This window comes from Papio anubis, chromosome 19, assembly GCF_008728515.1.
Source record: "Papio anubis isolate 15944 chromosome 19, Panubis1.0, whole genome shotgun sequence".
NCBI classification, from domain to species: Eukaryota; Metazoa; Chordata; class Mammalia; order Primates; family Cercopithecidae; genus Papio; species Papio anubis.
The window spans coordinates 46,359,723-46,382,214 of NC_044994.1; the positions used below are offsets into that span (position 1 = coordinate 46,359,723).

The 22,492-nt window shown below is 37.4% G+C and overlaps 1 protein-coding gene across 1 annotated transcript in view; it reads right to left on the minus strand.

The window, feature by feature from the left end:
- MBD2 (methyl-CpG binding domain protein 2) overlaps positions 1-22,492 on the minus strand; it is a 70,872-nt gene that overhangs the window by 27,682 nt on the left and 20,698 nt on the right. Inside the window, 1 exon segment of the mRNA XM_003914392.5 lies at positions 7,324-7,461. Within this exon segment, the coding sequence (XP_003914441.2) occupies positions 7,324-7,461 (138 nt within the window).

Sequence of the window (22,492 nt, forward strand, 5' to 3'; positions counted from 1 at the left end):
TGGAGTGCAGTGGTGCGATCTCGGCTCACTGCAACCTCTGCCTCCCAGGTTCAAACAATTCTCTGCCTCAGCCTTCCAAGTAGCTGAGATTACAGGCACCTGCCACCATGCCCAGCTAATTTCTTTCTTTCTTTTTTTTTTTTTTTTTTGTATTTTTAGTAGAGACAGAGTTTCACCATCTTGGCCAGGCTGGTCTTGAACTCCTGACCGTGTGATCCACCCGCCTCGGCCTCCCAAAGTGCTGGAATTACAGGCACGAGCCACCATGCTCAGCCATCAATTATTTTATGACCAGCATAAAACACACCCTTATCACTTATGCCCTAACTTCCTGTAAGAGTTTCTTCAATGATCTCCTAACCCTGTCAGTCCTCATACTACATACAATTGACAGACTTCTGTCTAGAATGTTCCCTCCATACTTCTCTGCTTTTGAAGACCACATGCCCTCTCACTCTTCTGGTGTTTTTTTCATTGCACTTAACACAACATGATACATTATCTATACATGTATTTGTCTGACTCACTTCCTATCCTCACACTAGATGGAAAATTCCACGACAGCGGGGACTTTGTCTTGTTCACTGCAGTATCCCACTGCTTAGAAAAGTACAAGTTGAAGGCTCAATAAATAATTTTTGAATGAATGAATAATTTAATTCACTAATTCAACAAATTTACATATTAGGCACTTACATAATAGAGAAATTGTGGATGAAGCAATGAATAACCTAATACACTTGTGATCAGAAAAGAAGAAAGAAGAAACACTAAGGAAGGTCTCTAAATCCAAACTTGGTAAATCAGGGGTTTTCTGAACAGAAGAAGTGACTTCTAAGTTCTTGATGTCACTTGAGAGATGAGTAAGAAACAGCCAGCTGAAGGATGGAAAGGAAATAGCATGAAATCTGATCAAGGTATGCAAGGGTCAGGGGTAGTGAATGAATAGCATATGCAAAAACCTGAAAAATGTTCCATATGATTTGAGTGTAGAACAAGAGAAGGTGAGGCCAGAGAGGTAAGCAAAAGGGCTTGGCAGTCATGTTAAAGAGTTCTGAATTTACCCTAAAAGCTACCAGAAAGCACTGAAGGGTTTTCAGCAGTATAACACTATGAACACTATCAGACCATCACCCAGAGGAACACCTGGCTGCAATATGAAGAGAGAAGTAAGGGAACAAGACAAGAAGTACTTGTACCCAGGAGTTCAAGACCACCCTGGGCAACATAGTGAAATCCCATCTCTATGAAAAACACAAAATTAGCCGGGCATGGTGGTGTGCACCTGTGGTCCCGGCTACTCAGGAGGCTGAGGTGGGAGCATCACTTGAGCCCAGGAGGTTGAAGCTGCAATGAGCTATGATTGCACCACTGCACTCCAGCCTGGGTAGCTAAGCAAGACCCTGTCTCCAAAAACAAAAACAAACAAACGAAAAAAAGACAAAAAGCAGAGAGATGAGATGAAATGAACGATAGTTACCTAGTCTCAGAATGGAGTAAGAGAACATTCAGGAGGTAGGATCAATAGGACTTGCTGGCTACATAGACTCTTGGAGTGAAAGATAGAAGAGTCAAGGGTGATGCTCAGGTTTCCAGCTTAGGCAGCCAAGTGGATAGTGGTCCTTTCACTGAGATAAAGCACATCCAATAAAAGGCAGATTTGATCAGATGACAAAGGAGTTCACAGAGATAAAGCGATAGATTACAGGTGCTGGTGAGACTTCCAAGTGAACAATGTTAGTAGGAGAATTGACACAAACGACTGAAGCTCAGGATGAAGATATAAATTTGGGAATCATTAACATATGGATGATAACTGAAGCCATGGGAATGAGTGAAATCACCCCTGGAGGGTTTACACACAAAAAGGAATGCATAGTATTCCCTGGGGAACCTCAACATTTTAAAAGACAGATAGAGAAAGAAGAACCTAAGAAGGGGATTGAGGAAAAAAAAGTATGGAGGAAAACCAAGAAAGTGCAGAGTCAAAGAATGAAAGCGAATGTTTCAGAAAGAGGGGTAGTCATATTGTTTAATGTTAAAGCAGGGCAAGAAATTTAAAGACTGCAACTTATCCATTCAGTTTAACAAGGAACATCAGCAATCCTGATAAGAACAGTTTCAGTGAGAACAAAAGCTATTATTTCAGAGATATAAACATACGAGTAAGAGGTAAAGCAGATAGTAAACACACACACAATGCCAAGAAGTTTGACTTTAACAAGAAAGGAACGAGAACAAACGCTAAAAGGGGAGCAGTGAGGTGGATAATTTTTTTTAAGATGGGGTGGATTTGAATACATTTAAATGCTTTGGGAAGAAGCCAGTTTAGAGACAGGTTGAAGATAAAAGGTAAGTGACATATTCCATTGGATGGGGTCTCTGAGAAGGAAGGAGGAAGTGTATCTGCAGAGTACACGTGTTGGAATTAGCTTTAGGCCACCAGGAGATACCTTCAAGTTCAGTTCAGATGGGTAATATAAAAGCTACTCCCTAGTTTAAAAAGCTCTAAACGTTCCTTATGTTTAAAATTTAACACAAATGCCTCTAAATTTAAAATAAAATACCCTTTTAAATTACTGAATTACTCCCCCCGCCCCCCCCCCCCCCGCAAAAAAAAAAAAAAAAACAACTAATAATAGTCAAAGCTATAGGAAAAGAGTCCCCAACCCCCAGGCCACAGACAGGTAGCAGTCCGTGGCCTGTTAGGAGCTGGGCAGCACAGCAGGAGGTAAGCATTACCGCCTGGGCTCCACCTTCTGCCCAATCAGAGGCAGCATTAAATTCTCATGGGGCACGAACCCTATTGTGATCTGTGCATGTGAAGGATCTAGGTTGCATGCTCCTCATAAAAATCATCCCAAAACCACTCCCCACCCCTTCACCTGGTCCATGGAAAAATTGTCTTCCACAAAACCAGTCCCTGGTGCCAAAAAGGTTGGGGACTGCTGCTACAGAAGGTAGGCTGAAACTGGAAAGTATATAACTTCTTGATAGTCTTTTAATTTGGTACAACCCTTTGGAATCAATTTGCTGGTATGTATCAAAAATGTAAATATTCACACTAATTATATTTCTGGGAATCTAGCCCAAGGAAACATTATAAAATATTGTTACACAATATTTTTTACATTTTAAAAATATGTCCAGCATATGTTTCATGCCTTTTCTAAAGATTTCCTCAAGCCTCCTAGCAACAGTAACCTCACTTTTCTTAAACACCTATAGCACTTGCCTGTACTACTCTACTATTCCTTTGGCACTTTGTATATGGCATCTTCCCAACAGTACCCAGAGTAATATTTTTAAGTGTTATAGGACACATCCTCTTATTTTCTCTGCCGAGGCAATTTTTCTGTCCAGAGCAAAGGAATATATCTACCATGAGACTCTGTGCTTTAGCTTATCTATTTGTCAATCATTAAGAACATTATAATGAGACTATACTAGAAATAACTGTTAGAGATTAGAAACAAGAAAATGTTGCTAGAATGCCTGAAATAGTAACCCTCTGGGTTTTAGCAACTGAAAGTTGAACTATTTCATACACTTTTCATACACAGTGACTTTAAACGGCACATTTAAAAAATTTATCTTCAACCAGGAAAGTTTCTTCTAATACATTTTAAAACATTCCTTCTAAAAGAAAAGGCTGGCTTCTAGAGAAGTAGGTAAAGGAAAGTTTCATATCCTTGCAAGGAGAATTGGCAAAATGAAATAAAAGGAAAAAAATATCTAAGATCAAGTAGAAGATTCAAATCTGCTTCTTTACTGTTAAACAATTACTCCTACAAAAAAGTGAATATTCTGTAAGAAATGTAATTAATATTCAAAGACTGTCAAAAACACAAAAGCCTTTTATCCCTCTATAATCTAATCATTAAAAGGAAGAAGTAATAGTTCAAAGATGAAGCTTCTTTGGTTTGACGCTAAAAGAGAAAAAGAAGGAATCAAGAGACCAGATAGTATCAAAGATGACAGCAGTAAAGAAATAAGAAACAGAAATGGTAGTTCTTCATATTATAAAGGGGGTAAACTAGGAAAGGCATTGTTACCAGCAAAAAATTACAACTCAATTACACTAAAAAGATCTTGAGATGTGTTTTATGCACCTAGCTGAATAATGATATTTCAGTGATTACTGTTTGGGATAATAGTCTGGTAATTAGCAGAGTTCCCTCCTCCCCACTACAGGGGTCTTTTTAATCTAAATAAAAGACAAGCAATCATCAAATACACTGATGCTATATACAAAGATGGCTGGCTACTACCCTATTATAACCAGGTTTTACAAATTCCATCACTACCTTATAATTTTAATTATAGAAATCACTGAATTCTGTTTAATGCTTTTCTTTACACACCCTAATTTGCACTTTTAAAGTTAAGGCATTTTCAAGGAATCAATACATTAAAATTTCATAATTTATACATTTTATAGAATTCAAATTAGGCTGCCATATAAATGACCTGGGCATAGGATATTGGTTATAAAAGACAGAATTATTATTTTTAATGATTGCTTCTCGTCTAAATTAAACATTTCAGATCTTTTCACAGTAAAGCCTAGTTAATATTCAGAAGCCTAATCCTAGTTATAGGCTTCAAAATTCAACACTTTAAAAGGAATTACAATATCATTATCTTGAACATCTTATTAAAAGAATGTGATATAAAGAATAAAAACATTTACATCTATGGAAACCTCAAAAATAGAAACCTCATTGTCTAATTCGTTTACTCTATGATAAAAATAACTCCTCCAATTGGAATATTTGGCAATTTATATTACCAACCGAATTCAATGAATCTAAGTAATGGGTAGCAAAATTGGAAGAATCATTTTTGCCTATGTATATTGTGCCAACGATCTCCTCAATTACAATAGCTGATTAGCAGTCATCTGCCATATGTATATCAAAATAGAATTAAAACTAACATCTTTCCTTTACTAACAAACTGAATCTAAACTGGAAAACTTGGGATAACAGATCATGATTTTTAAAACATTACCATGAAAATTGTCTTTTTTCTATTTTCCCATATTCTGCCCAGTGCACAGTCCTATTGGTGAGACAGTGGTCAAATATTACCTCACTTCTTACACTGAAGATAAAGAAAGAGGAAAGACAACTAATGTCTTAGCACAATCAAAAGCATCCAGCAAAAATTGTCAGGTACCATAAGGATAAAGTAAAAAACAGCCAAAGCTTTTGGAGAAGTGGCCTGCTAAATAATTTTAAACACTTCCTGTCTATGCAAGCTAAAAGGAAGATTAAACCCTCAAAAGATCTGGGTTGAAATGACATAAGTTTTTTGGGGAGAGATGGAGGAGATGGAACTTAGGTTTTTGGACACATACCTTTCATTTGAGAATAATCTCATACACCATAATAAAAGAAGGAAAACTTAAAACTATTCAACATACCAAAGAACAAGGAGCAACTAGTCTGGTTATTTCAACTTTAAAACTGTAAGTTACCAGTATCTCTATAGCCAGATAAACACCCAGTAAAAAATTACCAGAGTTTTTTAAAACTGTGACTGAATTTAGGTGCAGAAAATAATTAAATTACTGTTAAAATGGACAGAATTTGCTAATCAGTTGATCTTTAAATAAAATATTTGTGTTTATAGACTATATTGAGAATGATTTGGCAAAGAAAAGATGAGGATCAAATCTATTAAATACTATCTGATCTCATAAAGAACTCAAATTTCCAACGTGGAATGATATTATTAATTAAAGATTACATTCCACCTTCTTTATCTTTCAGAATTTTTGAAGCAAATCTGTTTTACCCAATTACATACTTTCAAAATTTTCCATTAACAAATATCTTTGTGGGGAAATGATTTTTAAATCACCAAAAAGTCAAAGGACAAGATGTTCAAGACTTTAGATAGTATCTGAGAAAGAATACAACCAGGGAACGGCTTTATCAAGGCGGACAAAGTTCAGAATGCCAGAATTCCTTCCCTGTTGTAATGAATATACTGCAACTTCCTGTGGTTTTGTGACTATCACTGGGTGTGGTAGTAAAACAGAAGGGAAAAGCCTCACACAGAAAGCTGAATGGCCCAAAGAAAACCTAAGTGGTGACAAGAGGCTAAAGGCACATGCAGGTACGCATCTTTTATGTTGGATGTGATACACTTACATGGCCCCTGTTGAATCTCTTGGGGACCAACAGTAAAGCAAGTTTAGAACTTCAAATCTTGAGACATCTATAGCAAGATGCTGATCCAATGTGGCTCCAAATATCTTCTGTTTTCCTGGCTCACCTGAAGAGGAAAAAACACTACAGAGGATGTGGGAACTGAATTTCTTTATGTAGTTTCTTCTAGAGCAACTGTCTGAAAGTTTTGGCCCAATCCTTTATGAAGTCTGGAGATGAGACACTTGAAGGACTAGTGAAAAACAAAATTCAAATGAAAAGGTGGAGTGAGACATCTAAAAGGGGAATACGAGAGCAAAAGATAACCGTCGTAGGTAAATCAGTGTTTCTAATCCTTAGCTGGACTCAGGTGGGAGGAGGCAGAGAAAGGAGAGAAAAAAACGCACAGATGTTTCTCCCTCCACTCCCTCACCCCAATTGCTACTAAAAATTCATGAACTACCTAGGCTTTTTGACCACATTTAGGGAGTGAATAAGCAAGGTTACGTGGAAGGTTTAAGCATTTTGTCCAGTCTCCCTCCCCGGGCTATATGGCATTAATAGGCTGCAGGGAGGCCTTTCAGGTAATGCTTTTTTTCTAAGAAAAGATTCTAGTGGAATACAGCTTGAAGCAATAAAGAAAGAGAAAAATAAATTGAATTTGTACAAAAATGGAAGTCACAGGACAATATACCAGATTGACAAAGTTTATCTAATTCTGTTTTTCAAAAGGGGTGGGACAGATTTCACAAAATAAGAAATCAGAATAAAAAGTAGTCTTAGCTTCCAAATAATAGAAAATATTTTTAAACTAAGCAACACAAACTACATGCTTCATTCTTCTATGAAATATTATCCTTGGAAAGATAATCTTTAAAAAACTAAGATTAGCAGAACCAAGTCTGATGTATATTACCACACGAAAAGCATAAAAATTTAGTCCATATTATGAATTAGATTCATTCTTAATTGACTTATTAAATATTTTCTTAAAAATATTTTACCTAAATTTTGCATACTCCAGCATTCATGTAATAGCCTAGGACATAAAACAATTTTCTTTCCAAATACACTCCATTTTAGCCAGAATTTATTTGAATTATGTCTGGTAAAAATACCAGCATTTTTCTGAAAAATAAGATTGGAGAAAGAATTAGATCCTTACCTGACGTGGCTGTTCATTCATTCGTTGAGGGTCTGATTTCACTTTATTACTAGGATGATTTGTGACTTTGGTTACCGGTTGTTTGAAAATTGATGCTGTTTGTCTAATTGGCAATGTTGTATTCAAGTCTGGTTTACCCTGTGAACATAAATTTATTTTTATTTAAAATTATATAAACACAAGCAGATGACTTCTTACAAATTCAATATCTATTACTTTAAATCAAATTATTCCAAACTTCTCAGTCTATCGCAGCATTTTAAATACTCTAAAGTACATTTGAAGCACCTAATACGTCACACATGCACGAAGTTTCCTCAAAATAAATGAAAAACTTTTTGTATACATTTTTTTTTTTTCTTTTGAGATGGAATCTCGCTCTGTCGCTCATGCTGGAGTGCGGCTCACTGCGAGCTCCACCTCCCGGGTGGCCATTCTCCTGCCTCAGCCTCCCGAGTAGCTGGAAGTACAGGCGCCCGCCACCACGCCCAGCTAATTTTTTGTATTTTTAGTAGAGACGGGGTTTCACCGTGTCAGCCAGATGGTCTTGATCTCCTGACCTCGTGATCTGCCCGCCTCGGCCTCCCAAAGCACTGGGATTACAGGCATGAGCCACCGCGCCTGGCCAGCTTTTTGTATACTTTTAAGTGTAAGAAAATTCTCTCCATAAATTTCGTATCTGATTAGCAAGGTACTAGTGACTTTAAATGAACAAATATGTTTAAGGTTGGTTTATACAAAGAAAAAAAAGAAAGAACTTGGGGTTTTGTTTGTTTAGGGACAGGGTCTCACTCTGTTGCCCAGACTGGTGCCCAGTGGCATGATCATGGCTCACGGCAGCCTCGACTTCTTGGGCTCAAGCAATCCTCCCACCTCAGCCTCCCGAGTAGATGGGACTATAGGCACGTGCCACCGCACACCAGGCTAAGTTTTTGTATTTTTTTTTGTAGAGATGGGGTCTCCCTACATTGCCAGGCTGATCTCAAACTCCTGGACTCAAACAATCTGCAGTCCTCAGACTCCCAAAGTGCTGGGATTACAGGTGTGAGCCACCACACCTGGCCAAGAACTTTAAGGATAACAATCAGGATAGCAACCATTTCTACATTCTGAGAATGGAGGGAAATATTGGCATACTTGGGCATTAAAATATAAACAACCTGATCAGCAATTAGGAGGCCAGACTTACATAAAACCACATAAATTAACCTCTTTTATATAAAAATAGGTAAGTAGAAATGGTAGTTCTAATTCCAGCAAACAGAACTCAATTTAGAAAAATGTGATGTGTTCCTTATTTTTCATATACAGTAGGTCTTTGAATAATGTCGTTTTGTTCAATGTCATTTTGTTATAACAATGATGAGAAAAAAATAATCCATTCCCAGCCTAAGCCCATCTGTGTGACGTTGGCATGTTCTCCCTAGGTCTGTTTGGGTTTTCTCTGTGTACTCCTGTTTCCTCCCACATCCCAAAGATGAGTGCACTTTAGGTTCAGTGGTGCATCCATATGGTCCCAGCCTGAGCAAGCGTGAGTGCAACCTGTGATGGGAAGGGGTCCTGTCCAGGGTGGGGTCCCCGCCTGGTACCCTGAGTTGCTGGGAGAGGCTCTGGCCACCCACGACCCTGAACTGGAATCAGTGGGTGAATATTAATCTTGTTTATATTAATCTTTCTTAAATGTGTGGAGAGCTCACATTAATTTCAGTGTTTATCATTAGAAGTGTTTTGGTCTTTATTTAGAAGTTTGGGATGTTTTGTGACCAGAAATATGCCACAGGAACTTAATTTTTGTTTATATCAATTAGCCTAGAGTAAATATGTTTCATTACAAATCATATGGCTAAAAGTCAGTTTCCGAGAACCTATCAACAACATTAAGTGAGGACTTACTGAATATTATATTTAATACTTTTAAAGGAAACTTAACACTGAAGCTTCGTAAAGCCACATAACTTATTTACCTAGTTTTAATCAATCAATCAATAAAATCTAAGATGTGTTCCAATGAGGTCAAAATGTGACCAGAATTGCTATTAAGTTAATTTGCAATATTCTTAACAAGAAAGAAAAGGGAGAAAACACAATTATTGTGTTTTCTGAGATTCTGGGAAAAAAGATGAAGTTACATATATCTGAAAACAAAATACATCTGATATATTTTTGATATTTACAGGATATTTGATGAACTTTACTACTACCCCACATAGAAACTGTAGTGTCAACTTCCATGCTCCAAAACAGGGGTTCTCAAACCTGAGCATGCATCAGAATCACCCAGAGGGCTTGTTAAAACACAGATGACTGAGTCTCACCCCTGGCACTGGGCTTTCGGCAGGTCTGAGATAAGGCCTAGGAATTTGCATTTCTATTAAGGTCTCAGGTGTTATTGATGCTGCTATGCCCGGGACCACACCTGTAGAAGCACAGCTCTACAACAAAGATTGCAACTTGATCACAGGTGGATCAAGTCCAACCCAGAGATGAGTGTTCATTTTTTAGTGCCTTTAATAAATTGTCAGCACCTAAAAATCTAGAGTTTTCATATAAAATCCAGAATTCTAGCTTCTCTTAAAAACTGAAAGATCTAGAAATACTGGACTTGGTTTGGCAACAATAGGCTGTGACTGGTTAGAAATGGCTGTCCAGTAGTGGCCTCAGGGTCTCCTGTTGCAACATTCCTCAACAACTCATATTTGTATTACCTGTCTGGGCCCTATAGGCACTGAGTTTGTGACCTCTACTTGAAGAACATCAGCATGCCTAGAAAGATAAGCCTCACAATAATCTGACAACTATTACAATTACAGTATTCTTTAGATCCACTATTAAATGTGTCCTCACCTCTACACCTCCCCACACAACACAGCCCTCCTCTCTGTTTATATTGGGCAATCCTGTCATTCCTTTATCTCATTTTTCCCCCAGTGTCTCTGCTTACCTTTAAAAGATATACTCATCTTACATGACTCTAACACTATTATTTCTAAGGTATTTAGCTTTATCTTTATGGATTGTCAAAAAATATATAAAATGTGCAAATTTGGCTGACAAGCTGCAAAGTAACCACTTAGGTTGCCAACTCTACAAAGTGTGAGGCTCAGGAGTATGCATTTTAAATACTCTCCTGGTCATTCTGTGATGCAAAGAAAGTTTGAACACCTCTGATATATGACATCTAGACCATTTGGAGGCCCTAAATGAAATCATCCAACCTATTAATGACAACAGGCAATATTCAGTCCTTAAGCAGCTTCACACATAAATGCTTAGAGGGAGCTTCTTGTCACTAATTAGGTATAATCAATATGTATCACTAAATGATACCTTGTTTGGCTTTTAATGTTTTTGTTTTTGAGATGATGTCTCGCTCTGTCGCCAGGCTGGAGTGCGGTGGCGCGATCTTGGCTCACTGCAACCTCCACCTCCTGGGTTCAAGCGATTCTCCTGCCTCAGCCTCCTGAGTAGCTGGGACTACAGGTATGCACCACCACACCCAGCTAATTTTTGTATTTTTAGTAGAGACGGGGTTTCACCATGTTGGCCAGCATGGTCTTGATCTCTTGACCTCGTGATCCGCTTGCCTGAGCCTCCCAAAGTGCTGGGATTACAGATGCGAGCCACTGCGCCTGGACTTTGCTCTTAATAAAGAATGATATACTCTGCTGGTATTAGAACAAAGGTGGCATCACGTGTCTACTCAGTAGACACACAGAAGTATTTGCAACTGTCTGCATGAGTAAACATATTCAAACCTGTGAGATTCTCATTGTTACCAAGGATGACTGGAGGCAGCAGGAACTACTCTAAACTGTTTTAAACTATGAATCCTGAATCCATGAAGACTGGAAGGAAGCATGGAATATGTCAAACTATTGATGCTATTGATGCTACACTAGTAAGATGGGCGTTTTTCCATTCACTTATGTTTCTGTGCAATAAAAAAATTAAAAGAAAAGCCTGGCTAAAATACTTAAGATATACAACTAACTTCCATTGTCTAATGAGACAGTTCATTCCCCAATGGGACAGAATGAGACATTATTCAAAATATACTGCATTATTCTTCAATCTTATTTTGGTTTTTAGGATTTTTTCTCCTTTTAACTGGCCTAGAAGCTCTGACAACAGAAAGAATGTCTTTAATTTGGTTTTCTAAAACAGTGTCACATGAAGCTGAGTAATCTGTAAAGCTGGACTAACTAGTTTTCCCAGAAACCGTCAATTCTATTACCTCTATTTTGAGGACTGCCCTGAGTCACTATTAATTTATGCCCAGTTGTGTGTCTTTTTCTACAGTTTAGTTTAGAATCTAAAGGACCAATCTACCATCAACTTTGGAGTTAAAAGCCAGACACTTTTTTATGGGACAAGATTAAAGCTTTTATGTATACGCAATCTTCTTATAACTTCAATATAAGAAAAAGTGAAGCGGAAATTCTTTGTTACAAAATTAAACTGGCAAACACATTCTAATATCAGAACTAAGTTTCCAACTTTTGAAAAATCTATGTACAGACTAGTCCTCAAATCAAAATGTAATAAATTTTATAATGTGTATATTAGGCTGAAAGTATTGTTCTTGAGGATCTATTTTATCCCCCTAGTTGCAGGGAGGAACATAAAATAAATCTTTATTTTTAAAAATTTTACTTCCTCTTTCCAATAAGTATCTGAGATATATCATTTGTACATTCCCAAAGGACAAAATACACAAAAATTAATTTTTAAAAACAGAAAATCAAGGACAAGGAAAAAACAGGTATCTGTTTGAAAAGATCAGTAGTGATACTAGAGCTGAGCATCAAATGTGGATCTGAATTTTCAAGGGGCCTGGGCAGAGAGAGAAACATTCAGTTACACAGATATCATGGTCAGAAAGGAGGACGCATACCAAGTAATGAGGAAAACAAAAAATGTCCAGGTATTAACTCTAGAAGAAAATGGATAAAGGCACTAAACTTCACAACAAATATTAAGCAGATTTCAAATGTTTTTTTCTTTTTTAGTGACTTTCCATAAAAACCAAGAACATAAGACTTAAAGGACAACTCAGTAAAGGTGCCTAATTATTGGCACCTAGGGCCTAATTATTGTATAATCTTCCAGTGATCTCACGTGATTAAGGATACAAGAGAATAAAGAGGCATATGAAGAACATGTATCATAAGCCAGTGGTTGTCAATTAATTTTGTATTTCTGCCCCTTACGAGAAATTTGAAAATATATATACCCCACCTGCATTTTAAAGTCAGCAAGAATATTTCATATTTTAATGTAATCAGTTGCAAAGGATGCACTTACCAGAAGTAATTTAAATGCTAATACTTTAATAATGCACTGTTACATCTAACAGAATCTAAATGTACCCACCATTACCTATTGATATATGAACAAACTCTTCAATGGTTATAAATTTTCATTCCCTTTGCTCTTTGAATAATTCCATTTCCAAAGTTATTTCCTATTTTAAACTTGATAATCTTTCACTGATCATTTATATATCATGAAATTATTTCACTTTCTGTGACCATAAAGCTCTTAATGATAAAACAACAAATTTCTTCTGGTTTATTACAATTATTAGTATATATGTGACCAAATTACATATATATAATTTTTAGTACATAATTATATATATAGAAATTTATTGTGTGTGTGTATATATATATGTAGCTTAATGAAAATAATTTTTTAAACAATTTTATATTCTCAAGTGTGTATTACTAATTGCTAGAATGGGACAAGCTATAGCATCAATTCTATTCCTAGTGTCCCTTTTTCATAAATGTAGCACTGAGAAATGTTGTTCACATAAATGAGTAGATAGAATGAATTTTATTCCAAGTCATTCAAATTCTCTGAACTCCTTTTGAGTTACATGATAGAATGTAACAGTGAACCATCAAAAAAATTAAAAAATCAGTCAACATCTACATAAAGTCCTCTAAATTTTGTTGAAAGCAAATAATTGTACTTGTGGAAAGAACTGACTGTTCCTGAGTCATTCGTGTTCTCAATCCAGTATCTCATACTGTCCCTTTATGATATCAAACATTTTGTACCATGGTAATATTGCATACAAGTGAGAAGTATGCTGTTCTGTAAAATGGGAGGTTGACTATAAAGGAGAATTACAGAAAAAATAATGTGTACTTCTATCACAGGTTACATTCTCAGATCAATTGAAGGAAACAGTGTATATGGAATTTAAAGATATCAAAATGGATTCCTTTAAAGCCATCGATGTCTATGAATATCATGTAAAGCCTCCACACAGCATAGTTTGAACACCAGGGATTTATACTATACAATATTGTAAATACCACTTTTTTTCAGTATGACTTTGAAATAAAGCTTTATGACAGTTCAAATTGTACATATTCTAGGGTCCAAGTCTAGCTCATTTTATCTTTAAAATTCACGCAAATTTTGCACTTTACCTTAAACATTAGCCATGTTTAAGGTAAAAATGTTGCTCTACCTACCCAAAATGTTCAAATAAAACTGACACTTCCAAGTATTATTCAAGTGTCATTTTAATTCTGTGGTTTTTGCATACACGCACACACTCCCCCAAAAGATACTCCAATTTGAGAAGCAGAGACTGTATCTCTAAGGTCGGTTTCCTCATCTGTAAATGAGAACAATAATAGCTACTGCATAAGATTCTTATAAAAATCAAATGAGATAATGCATGTTATGCTGCTGCTGCTACAAATGCAGCTTTCATTCAGTTGATCATTGAACAAATATTGAGTGCCTACTATGTGCCAGGCACTGACTGGACCATCTATATATAGTCATTTAAAAAAAGAAAAAAATTCGGCCCTTAATAAAACAAGTTTATAGTTTATAATATAGTCATGTTGGTACAAATTCTAAATAAATAGCAGTTATTTCTTTAACCTAAACAGGTTATTGAACATGCTATTAAAATTTAGAAATTTAACCTGTTAAAGTTTTCCCAGAAATAAAGGTATCCCCTGGTTCAAACAAAGGTGTGCCTGAGTGATACCTTTAGGTCAAATCAAGGCTATTCTCAAAAAGTAATTGGAGATTTGCTCGAGAATATATACAGTAGTCCATAGTGAATGTCTTTCCACAAAATCAAATGCCAACAATGGAAAGTGCCTTACAATTCTTCATAAGTTTTTAATATAATTCACATACCATAAAACTCATCATTTTAAAATGTACAATTTAGTGGTTTCTAGTATATTCACTAATTTATGCAATTTCATAGGTTTTTACAAAAAGTAAAGAAAAAATTATCTGGTACCCATGATGTTTATGCAGAAAATCTACTTAGTCTAATATCCTATGTGGGGAACAAGATTTTTTTAAAGGAGATCAATGGCATATTAAAATATTAATAGGATGGATGGACTATACTTTGAGCTCATTAAAAAGGACTACACCTGTTCACAGAAGGATGATTACAATTCATCAATGAAACAAGTTTTGAAGAGTTCTGCTTGAAAAATAACTTACTGGAGCTTTAGTTAATGTAAGATCATTAACAGACATCACCAAAAATGCCAGAGAGTTTCAACCAGATATCCTAGAACAGTCCTACTCAAACTCAGACAGTTATTATATGGAATTAATCATCTCCTTTACTTCTCAGTTGGCATTAGCTATGTACACATACTGGGAGAACTATGGAAATAGTGACACAAATGGTTTTCTGTAGGGCTTAATTCTATTGCCAACCTGGAGCCTACAAGTTAGCTTAACTCTTCAGGACCTACAAAAGTTTTGTTAACACCTGGGCATACTAAACAAAGCTTGTTAAAGTCATATCATGGACAACTCTGTTTCCGAATCTACCTTCATGATTATCACTATAGCCAAGTCCAGGCCCTCTCAAAAAGTTCTATCACACTCAGACACATTTGAAGCACTAGTTTATTTTTTTATTTATTTTTTTTTTTGAGGCGGAGTCTCGCTCTGTCGCCCAGGCTGGAGTGCAGTGGCCGGATCTCGGCTCACTGCAAGCTCCGCCTCCCGGGTTTACGCCATTCTCCTGCCTCAGCCTCCTGAGTAGCTGGGACTACAGGCGCCCACCACCTCGCCCGGCTAGTTTTTTGTTTTTTTTTTTTTTTTTTTTTTTTAGTAGAGACGGGGTTTCACTGTGTTAGCCAGGATGGTCTCGATCTCCTGACCTCGTGATCCGCCCGTCTCGGCCTCCCAAAGTGCTGGGATTACAGGCTTGAGCCACCGCGCCCAATAAAGCTGGTATCATACTGAACAAATCATTCTCATCAGCAAGCCCATTTGCTAACATGGCTAACATTCTTTTGTTCACTCTTTGCTTCCTAGCAATCTCTATCCAATCAATATCTACATGACTCAAATTAGCCAAAAGGATGGAACAGTACTATTATTAATAGCTAATAACCTGATTATCTTCATTAGGTAAAGAATATCAGCTAAATATCCTTTATGTATTCACTTACTAAAAATATTTCTGTATTTGAGAAAAATTAGCTCTTTGAACAAGAGAATATGAATTAGTTCTACAGTCTTTTGCTACATCTTACCCTTTCTTCCTTTATTCATTCATTAAACCAGTACTGTCCAAGTCACCATCATCCCCACCTGGACAAATACAACAGCTTCCTAACCGGTCTCCGACTTTCACTTCTGTAACTCTATGTTTTCCATACACAGTCAAAGCAGTCATACTTCTCCCTACATAAAACCCTCAGACAGCATTCTATACTATTCCTTATGCTGGCTGGCACAGCCCTATTACCAGGCTTGCCTACTTTAACCTCACCTAGTAATACTCCTCCACTCACTAAGCTCCAGCAAACATGGCCTTTTTGTCTTCACATGATGAGTGCATCCTTCCTTAGAGAATTTACACTGGCTACTCCCTCCACGGGGAAAGCTTCTCCTTCTGGTTTTTGTATAGCACCTCAAATGTTGAATATTTAAAATTGATTTTATTTACTCACATAAATTATTTCCCTAAAGTGACCTCAGTAAATGGCACCTCTGTCTACTCACTTAATCTAAAAACCAAGAACTCACCCTTAAGTACTCTTTTTCTGTTATGCTCTATACACAACTCATCAGCAAAACCAGTCAATTCTATTTTCAAAAGAGATTTAGAATCTGTCCACTTCTATCTCCACGGGCACGTGTCTAGAGCATCATCATTATCATCATCATCAGCAGCAGCATCATCCTACAACAGCTACTTGCTCCTCACTTCCACTTTTGAGTTCAGCATCCAATTAGTAGAAACCTGTATTCAACAGTGGCCCGCACTTATCCCTTGGAGGGACTTTAGGGCCTAGAAATGCTAGACTTATCACCTACGACCTATTCATTCCCCTTCCCTGTCCCCAACTTTATCTACAGAGACCAGAAAACACTCCGTTGAGCAAGACTTTAATAACTGACAAACAGGATATCAGTATCTTTGGCAACAATTTTACTTTCTCCATAGGTCAGGAATGTTGGTGGAATAAATGAAGTCTTTGTTTTCGGTTAGGATGGAGGAATCCTAGGAAGGTAGAAGCCAAGAGGCAGTTCTTACCACACTATAGGCCCTACCAGGAGCTGGTCATCAGAAGGGTCCTATCACAGGGCTCTGATTGTAATTAACTGGCCATGAAGTACCTCAGGCAGAAATAAGTCAGTCCAGTACGGCATTACTTCAATAACTGCAAAATCCATAGTCAAACAAATGCCTATTCTGAGCTGCAGCAAGTGACCTGGCTCTTCACCTACTCCCTCACATCTTCTGCCAAGCTCCTTCTCCTGCTTTTAAAAAAGTGGTTTTCAGTTACAGATTCCATTGAGAATTTGAGGAAAATAAGCTCTCTCTTGGAGAAATGTACACAAGGCTGGATGCTGTGGCTCACGCCTGTAATCCTAGCACTTTGGAAGCCAAGGCAGGTGGATCGCTTGAGCTCAGGAGTTTGAGACCAGCCTATGCAACATGGTGAAATCCTGTCACCACAAAAAACACAAAACGTTAGCCAGGAGTGGTGGCCTGCGCCTGTAGTCTCAGCTACTCAGGAGGCTGAGATAGGAGGATCACCTGAGCCCAGGAGGTCAAGGCTGAGTGAGCTGTGATGCACCACTGCACTTCCCCCTGGGCAAGAAAGTGAGACCCTGTCTCAACAATAAAATGTACACACACAAAAATTGCACACGATTCAAAGGTTCCTGGAGGTCTTTCTGAGGCATGGTCACCCAGATTAGAAACCTCTCTGCCTACTGGTTCCTTCCAAGCTGACCTCTTTAAACCTTTAAAGGAAAAATAACCGTAACATTCTCTGATCATGCATTCTCTTCTGAATATTGTCTTCTCTCTTCCACTTCTCATTCAAGTTTCTTGACAGTAGTCCAACCATTTTTGTGGAAAGGGGTAAAAATGCATGTATGTGTACATGTTCATAAATGCATATAAGCTCTAGACAGACATACAAAAAGCCTCATTAACAAGTTTCCTCTAAAGAAGAGGACTGGGACTGAGACAGGAGGGAGACATTTTTCACTGAGTATCCTTTTCACTATGTGCCCAAATCACTTAACCAAATAATAAAATTTTAAAACATCTGAAAGAACAGGCACATTGTTTTTCTAGTCTCTCATTTCCCAGAAACTTTCTGGAATTCTAAATAGGACTTATTCTTTCTATCCATTGAAACTGGTAATGTAAAGTCACCAGTTGCTTCATAATTTAGAAATCCAATGGCTAGACAAGTCTTTATCCTCCCTGATCTCTAACAAAAGTCTTGTTTTCCAGGCTGTTGTAACACTACATTCTCTTGATTCTCCTATTTCTTTTCTGGAAGGTCCTCTTACTCTCTACAAGATTCATTTATTCATTTAATCCATGGGCCTACAGAGTGACAAGATACACTTCATTTGTCCTTATTTTGGGCATTATCAATGACAAAAACACTGTCAAAGGAGTTTTCAAAGTGTGATCTGAGAATTCCTGGGGGTCTCCAAGATCATTTTGGAAGTCCAAGAAACAAAACTATTTTAACTCGATCTTCCCCACTCCACCCCCAAAACTTGCCCTTATTCCCCTATCCCCTGACTCCCTGCCCCAAGTGACCAAAACCAGAATTGTTGCATGCATCAATTCTCTTTCTGTAACCATCAGGTACTTCTATCTAATTTCTCAAGTCTCACCTTTCCATACTTTCTGCCACAGGATTAATTCAGGCCATCCTTATTTTTCTAGACTTCAACAGCCCAACTATTCTCCCTACTTCTAGTTTCATCCCTTCCCAAATCCAGTCTCCATACTGTGCCCCATTCTATATACCCAAATCTGATTCTTATCATCACCACTAAGTTTCTCAAACTACACAGAAATTGCCACCAAGATAGATGAGCTCTCCACAAAATGTTTTATTATTGTTGAGGATAATTAAAACAAGTACTTTCTAGATCATATGACTGAAAACCTAGCATACAGCCATATACCTATCCAAGTATGTGTTTATACTCACAATAACATACTACCACCTTAAACCAAGATCATTCATAAGAAATAAATAATGGCAGACTTAACACACAACTGATTCCACTCGAGAATATGATGTTCTTTATTTTCAAATGTATCCAATTTGGGTGAATAGAGAAATGTGATGAAAGAACTGAGCCTTTCCAAGATACCTGTAGTATTGTCAAGCAAAACTAAAAAATAATTTGTTCCATACCATATTCATATTGTAAGCAATTTATAAAATATGTCATATGTCACATTAATGTTAGGGAACTTGAATTTTATTAGTTTTGTAGATTTAATTTATAAAACATTTGATGTTAAGACCTAGAAACACAAATTCAGTATGTTTATACATCTAAAACACTAAAATAAACTTCCAGTGACAAACCAAGCTACTTGAAGTTCTCTAAACATATCTTGCACTTAGAGAATCACTGTATTCTTGCACTTAGAATCACTGTATTCTTCTTTATCCTAGAGTGTCTCCAATTAAATTTTAATATCATCTTGCCTCTCCTCCCAGTTCCCTGCTAAAAATGTTGACAGTCACATCTATGAAACCCCGCAACATCTCCTCTTTGAAAAACCAAACATAAATGCCTAAACAATATTTAGCTTTTGAAGCAAAGGTTTGGTTTTTGTTTGCATATTGAGAGGCAAAGCTCTGGAGCCGTGCTGTTTGACACTGACTAGGTACATCTGGCTATTTAATTTTAAAGTAAAACTAAAAATTGAGTTATTCAGTCAGACTAGCCACATGTCAAGCACTCAACAGTCACCTGTGGCTGAAGAGTCCCGTCATCACAGAATGTTCCCCTGGATATGTTGCTCTGTAACTTTTCCCTTTAAGGTCTGAGAAACCTGCTCATGACTTCAAATGCAAACTGTCATTGGCTTCAAATCTTTCATAGTCTTTTCCAAGCTAGCCTAATGGGAGATATCTTCAGTAACCTTCTTGATATTTCCAGCAGTTACTCAGTTAGAAGAGATACAAATTAGTAGTTAGGAAATAATTATGGCAGTCAAGAAAATCAATAAGATATAATGTAATCAAGAATGGAATGGAATTTTCCAGAGTAAAGATTAAGATTAGATTTGAGATATCTGGAAATAAATTACTGCAAAATGGTAAACAGAGATAAAACAACAATACCCCCTTCACCCTACTCTCCCATCCTAAAAGAATTGAAAACCACTCTGCAGGATTCTTAAAGATATCTTTCTGGCAGAGGCAGTGAAACGCACCTATAATCCAGCACTTTTTGGCAGGCCAAGGGCAGGTGGATCAAGTCAAGAATGGAGACTATCACAAAGTAACGATGAGAGACCACAACTCTCTACTAAAAGTACCAAAATTAGAAAAGCCCGAAGTAGTAAACAGGCACCTGTATTCCAGCTCCAGAGGCAGAGGCAGGAGAATGCGTAGACCTGGGAAGCAAATGCTTGCAGTGGGCCGAGGAAGGGTGCCACTGCACTCCCAGCCTGGGCGACCAAGTGAGACTCCGTCTCAAAAGACATCTTTCCAATCATACCTAAAGGATATTATTCATCACCAGTAATTCACCTCTGATGTGGAAAATATGTTAAAATCATAGCTTATAATTACTTAAATTATAATTTAGCCTGTTTCAAAGTTTATTTTGTCAATTAAAGCTCTAATTCTTTCAAGATAAGAGTTTAAAAAACAGAACATGCTGGGCATGGTGTCTCATACCTGTAATCCCAGCACTTTGGGAGGCCGAGATGGGTAGATCACCTGAGGTCAGGAGTTCGAGACCAGCCTGGCCAACATTACAAAACCCCATCTCTACTAAAAATACAAAAATTAGCCGGGCGTGGTGGTTGGTGCCTGTAATCCCAGCTACTCGGGAGGCTGAGGAAGAGAGAATCGCTTGAACTTGGGAGGCAGAGGTTGCAGTGAGCCAAAATCATCCCATTGCACTCCAGCCTGGGCAACAGAGCGAGACTCTGTCTCAAAACAAAACAAAACAAACACAACAATGTACTGAAGCCAGATTTACAACCACTCTTACCTCAGATTTCTATTAATTACTTTAAAGCTCTTAGCTTTCTTTACGCTGTACTATCATAAAAAAGACATAATACAGTTATTACTTAACTAGCCATAAATACATTTTCTGCTTTATAGAGCTACCTAATATGTTGTTGGCGTTACTTTCAAAGAGAACTTATTTTTTAAAATGCAAAGCTCCACTTTCTAACCATCTAAATAAAATCACATGCAAAAAGACCATGCCTCCAAAAATTCATGCAGAAAGTTTCAGAAAACAATGAAAATGAAAGGCATTTCCAAAATAATGTATAGTATATTTATTTATTTAATAAACATTAATTACCACTATACACTTCTGAAATGAGGTGGATGGTAAATCAAATAAACATAAAGCAATATTTATTAAGTACCTACAGTGTGCTAGGCTTTGGCTACATAGACAAAAACAAAAACAGGCATGGTCCTTGCCCTCATGGAGCTCACAGTCTAGCTAAAGCAGACAAACAAGTCACAAACACAATGGCAAAGCACCAGGGAAGCATTATGGAGGAAAGGATTGGTTCTGCCTGGAGTATGCAGGGAAGGCTTCCCAGAGATGGAGACAACGGAGCTGGGTCTTGGACGAGTAGGAGTTCACCAGATGAAGGGGAAAGGGGTAAGCACATTCCAAGCAGAGCAAACAGCGCATGAGCAAGCAGAGTCTTGAAAGTGCATGCCATGGTGCAGGACGATGAGCGTTCCAGCGCAGCTAGAGCAGAAAGGTGCACACAAACTGAAGAGATGAATTAGTGTTTGGTTTTTGATGAAACGTAACTGTCAGAAAAATAAATCTGCACACTTAACGTAACTAAACTGTGGTTCTGGTACAGAACAGTAATCTGAAAGTACTCTTCATTTCATAAATACTGAAGCCCCTTTTATAAGTACCCAGCACTGTGTTTTAAGATGGCAATTTTAGAAACATAAACCTGAATTTTCCTCTGTACATTTAAGAAGCAAAGTAACCCCAGAATAAAGGTTTCCTGAAGCTGAAATCACAGTGATTTATACACACACAAGATCCTAACTTTTGCTAACTTGGGCTCCCCGTCTACTGCTATTCTTACCTTTCTTAACATCTTCATAATGACCAACTCAAATCCACCCCATAGTTAAGGAATACAGAGGCAATTTAGCCTTCTCTTCCACTCTGCCTCTCTAAACAAAGGACCTGCCAATGTCCCTATGAAAACCAATGCAAGGTATTATGCTATGAAGAAACAATGCATTTTGACCTCTGTATCAATTATTGGAAATTATATTACTGTAAACTGCACAAATTTAAGCTGAATTCCGAATGAAGACAGGTATGAAGCAGAGACCCCATGCCCCTCAGAAAATGTAAAATGACAAGAGGGAAGAGAGCTTGGGTCAGAAAGTTTCCAACGCTGGCCACGAGGCAACACTGTTCACTGAGGTGGCTTGGTGCTCAGGAAAGGGGGTGGCTTATGGAAAGAGCAGTGTGGAAAGCAAAGGAATTAACGTGGGTCAAATTTACTTTGCTAGATGTTCTAAAAAATTCCCATTTACTCCTCACAACAATGCGAAGGGAAAATTTTCTTTCTTTAATTTTACAAATGAGAAACCGAAGGCCCTTGGAGTCTAAGAAAGTTTCTCATGACTGCATC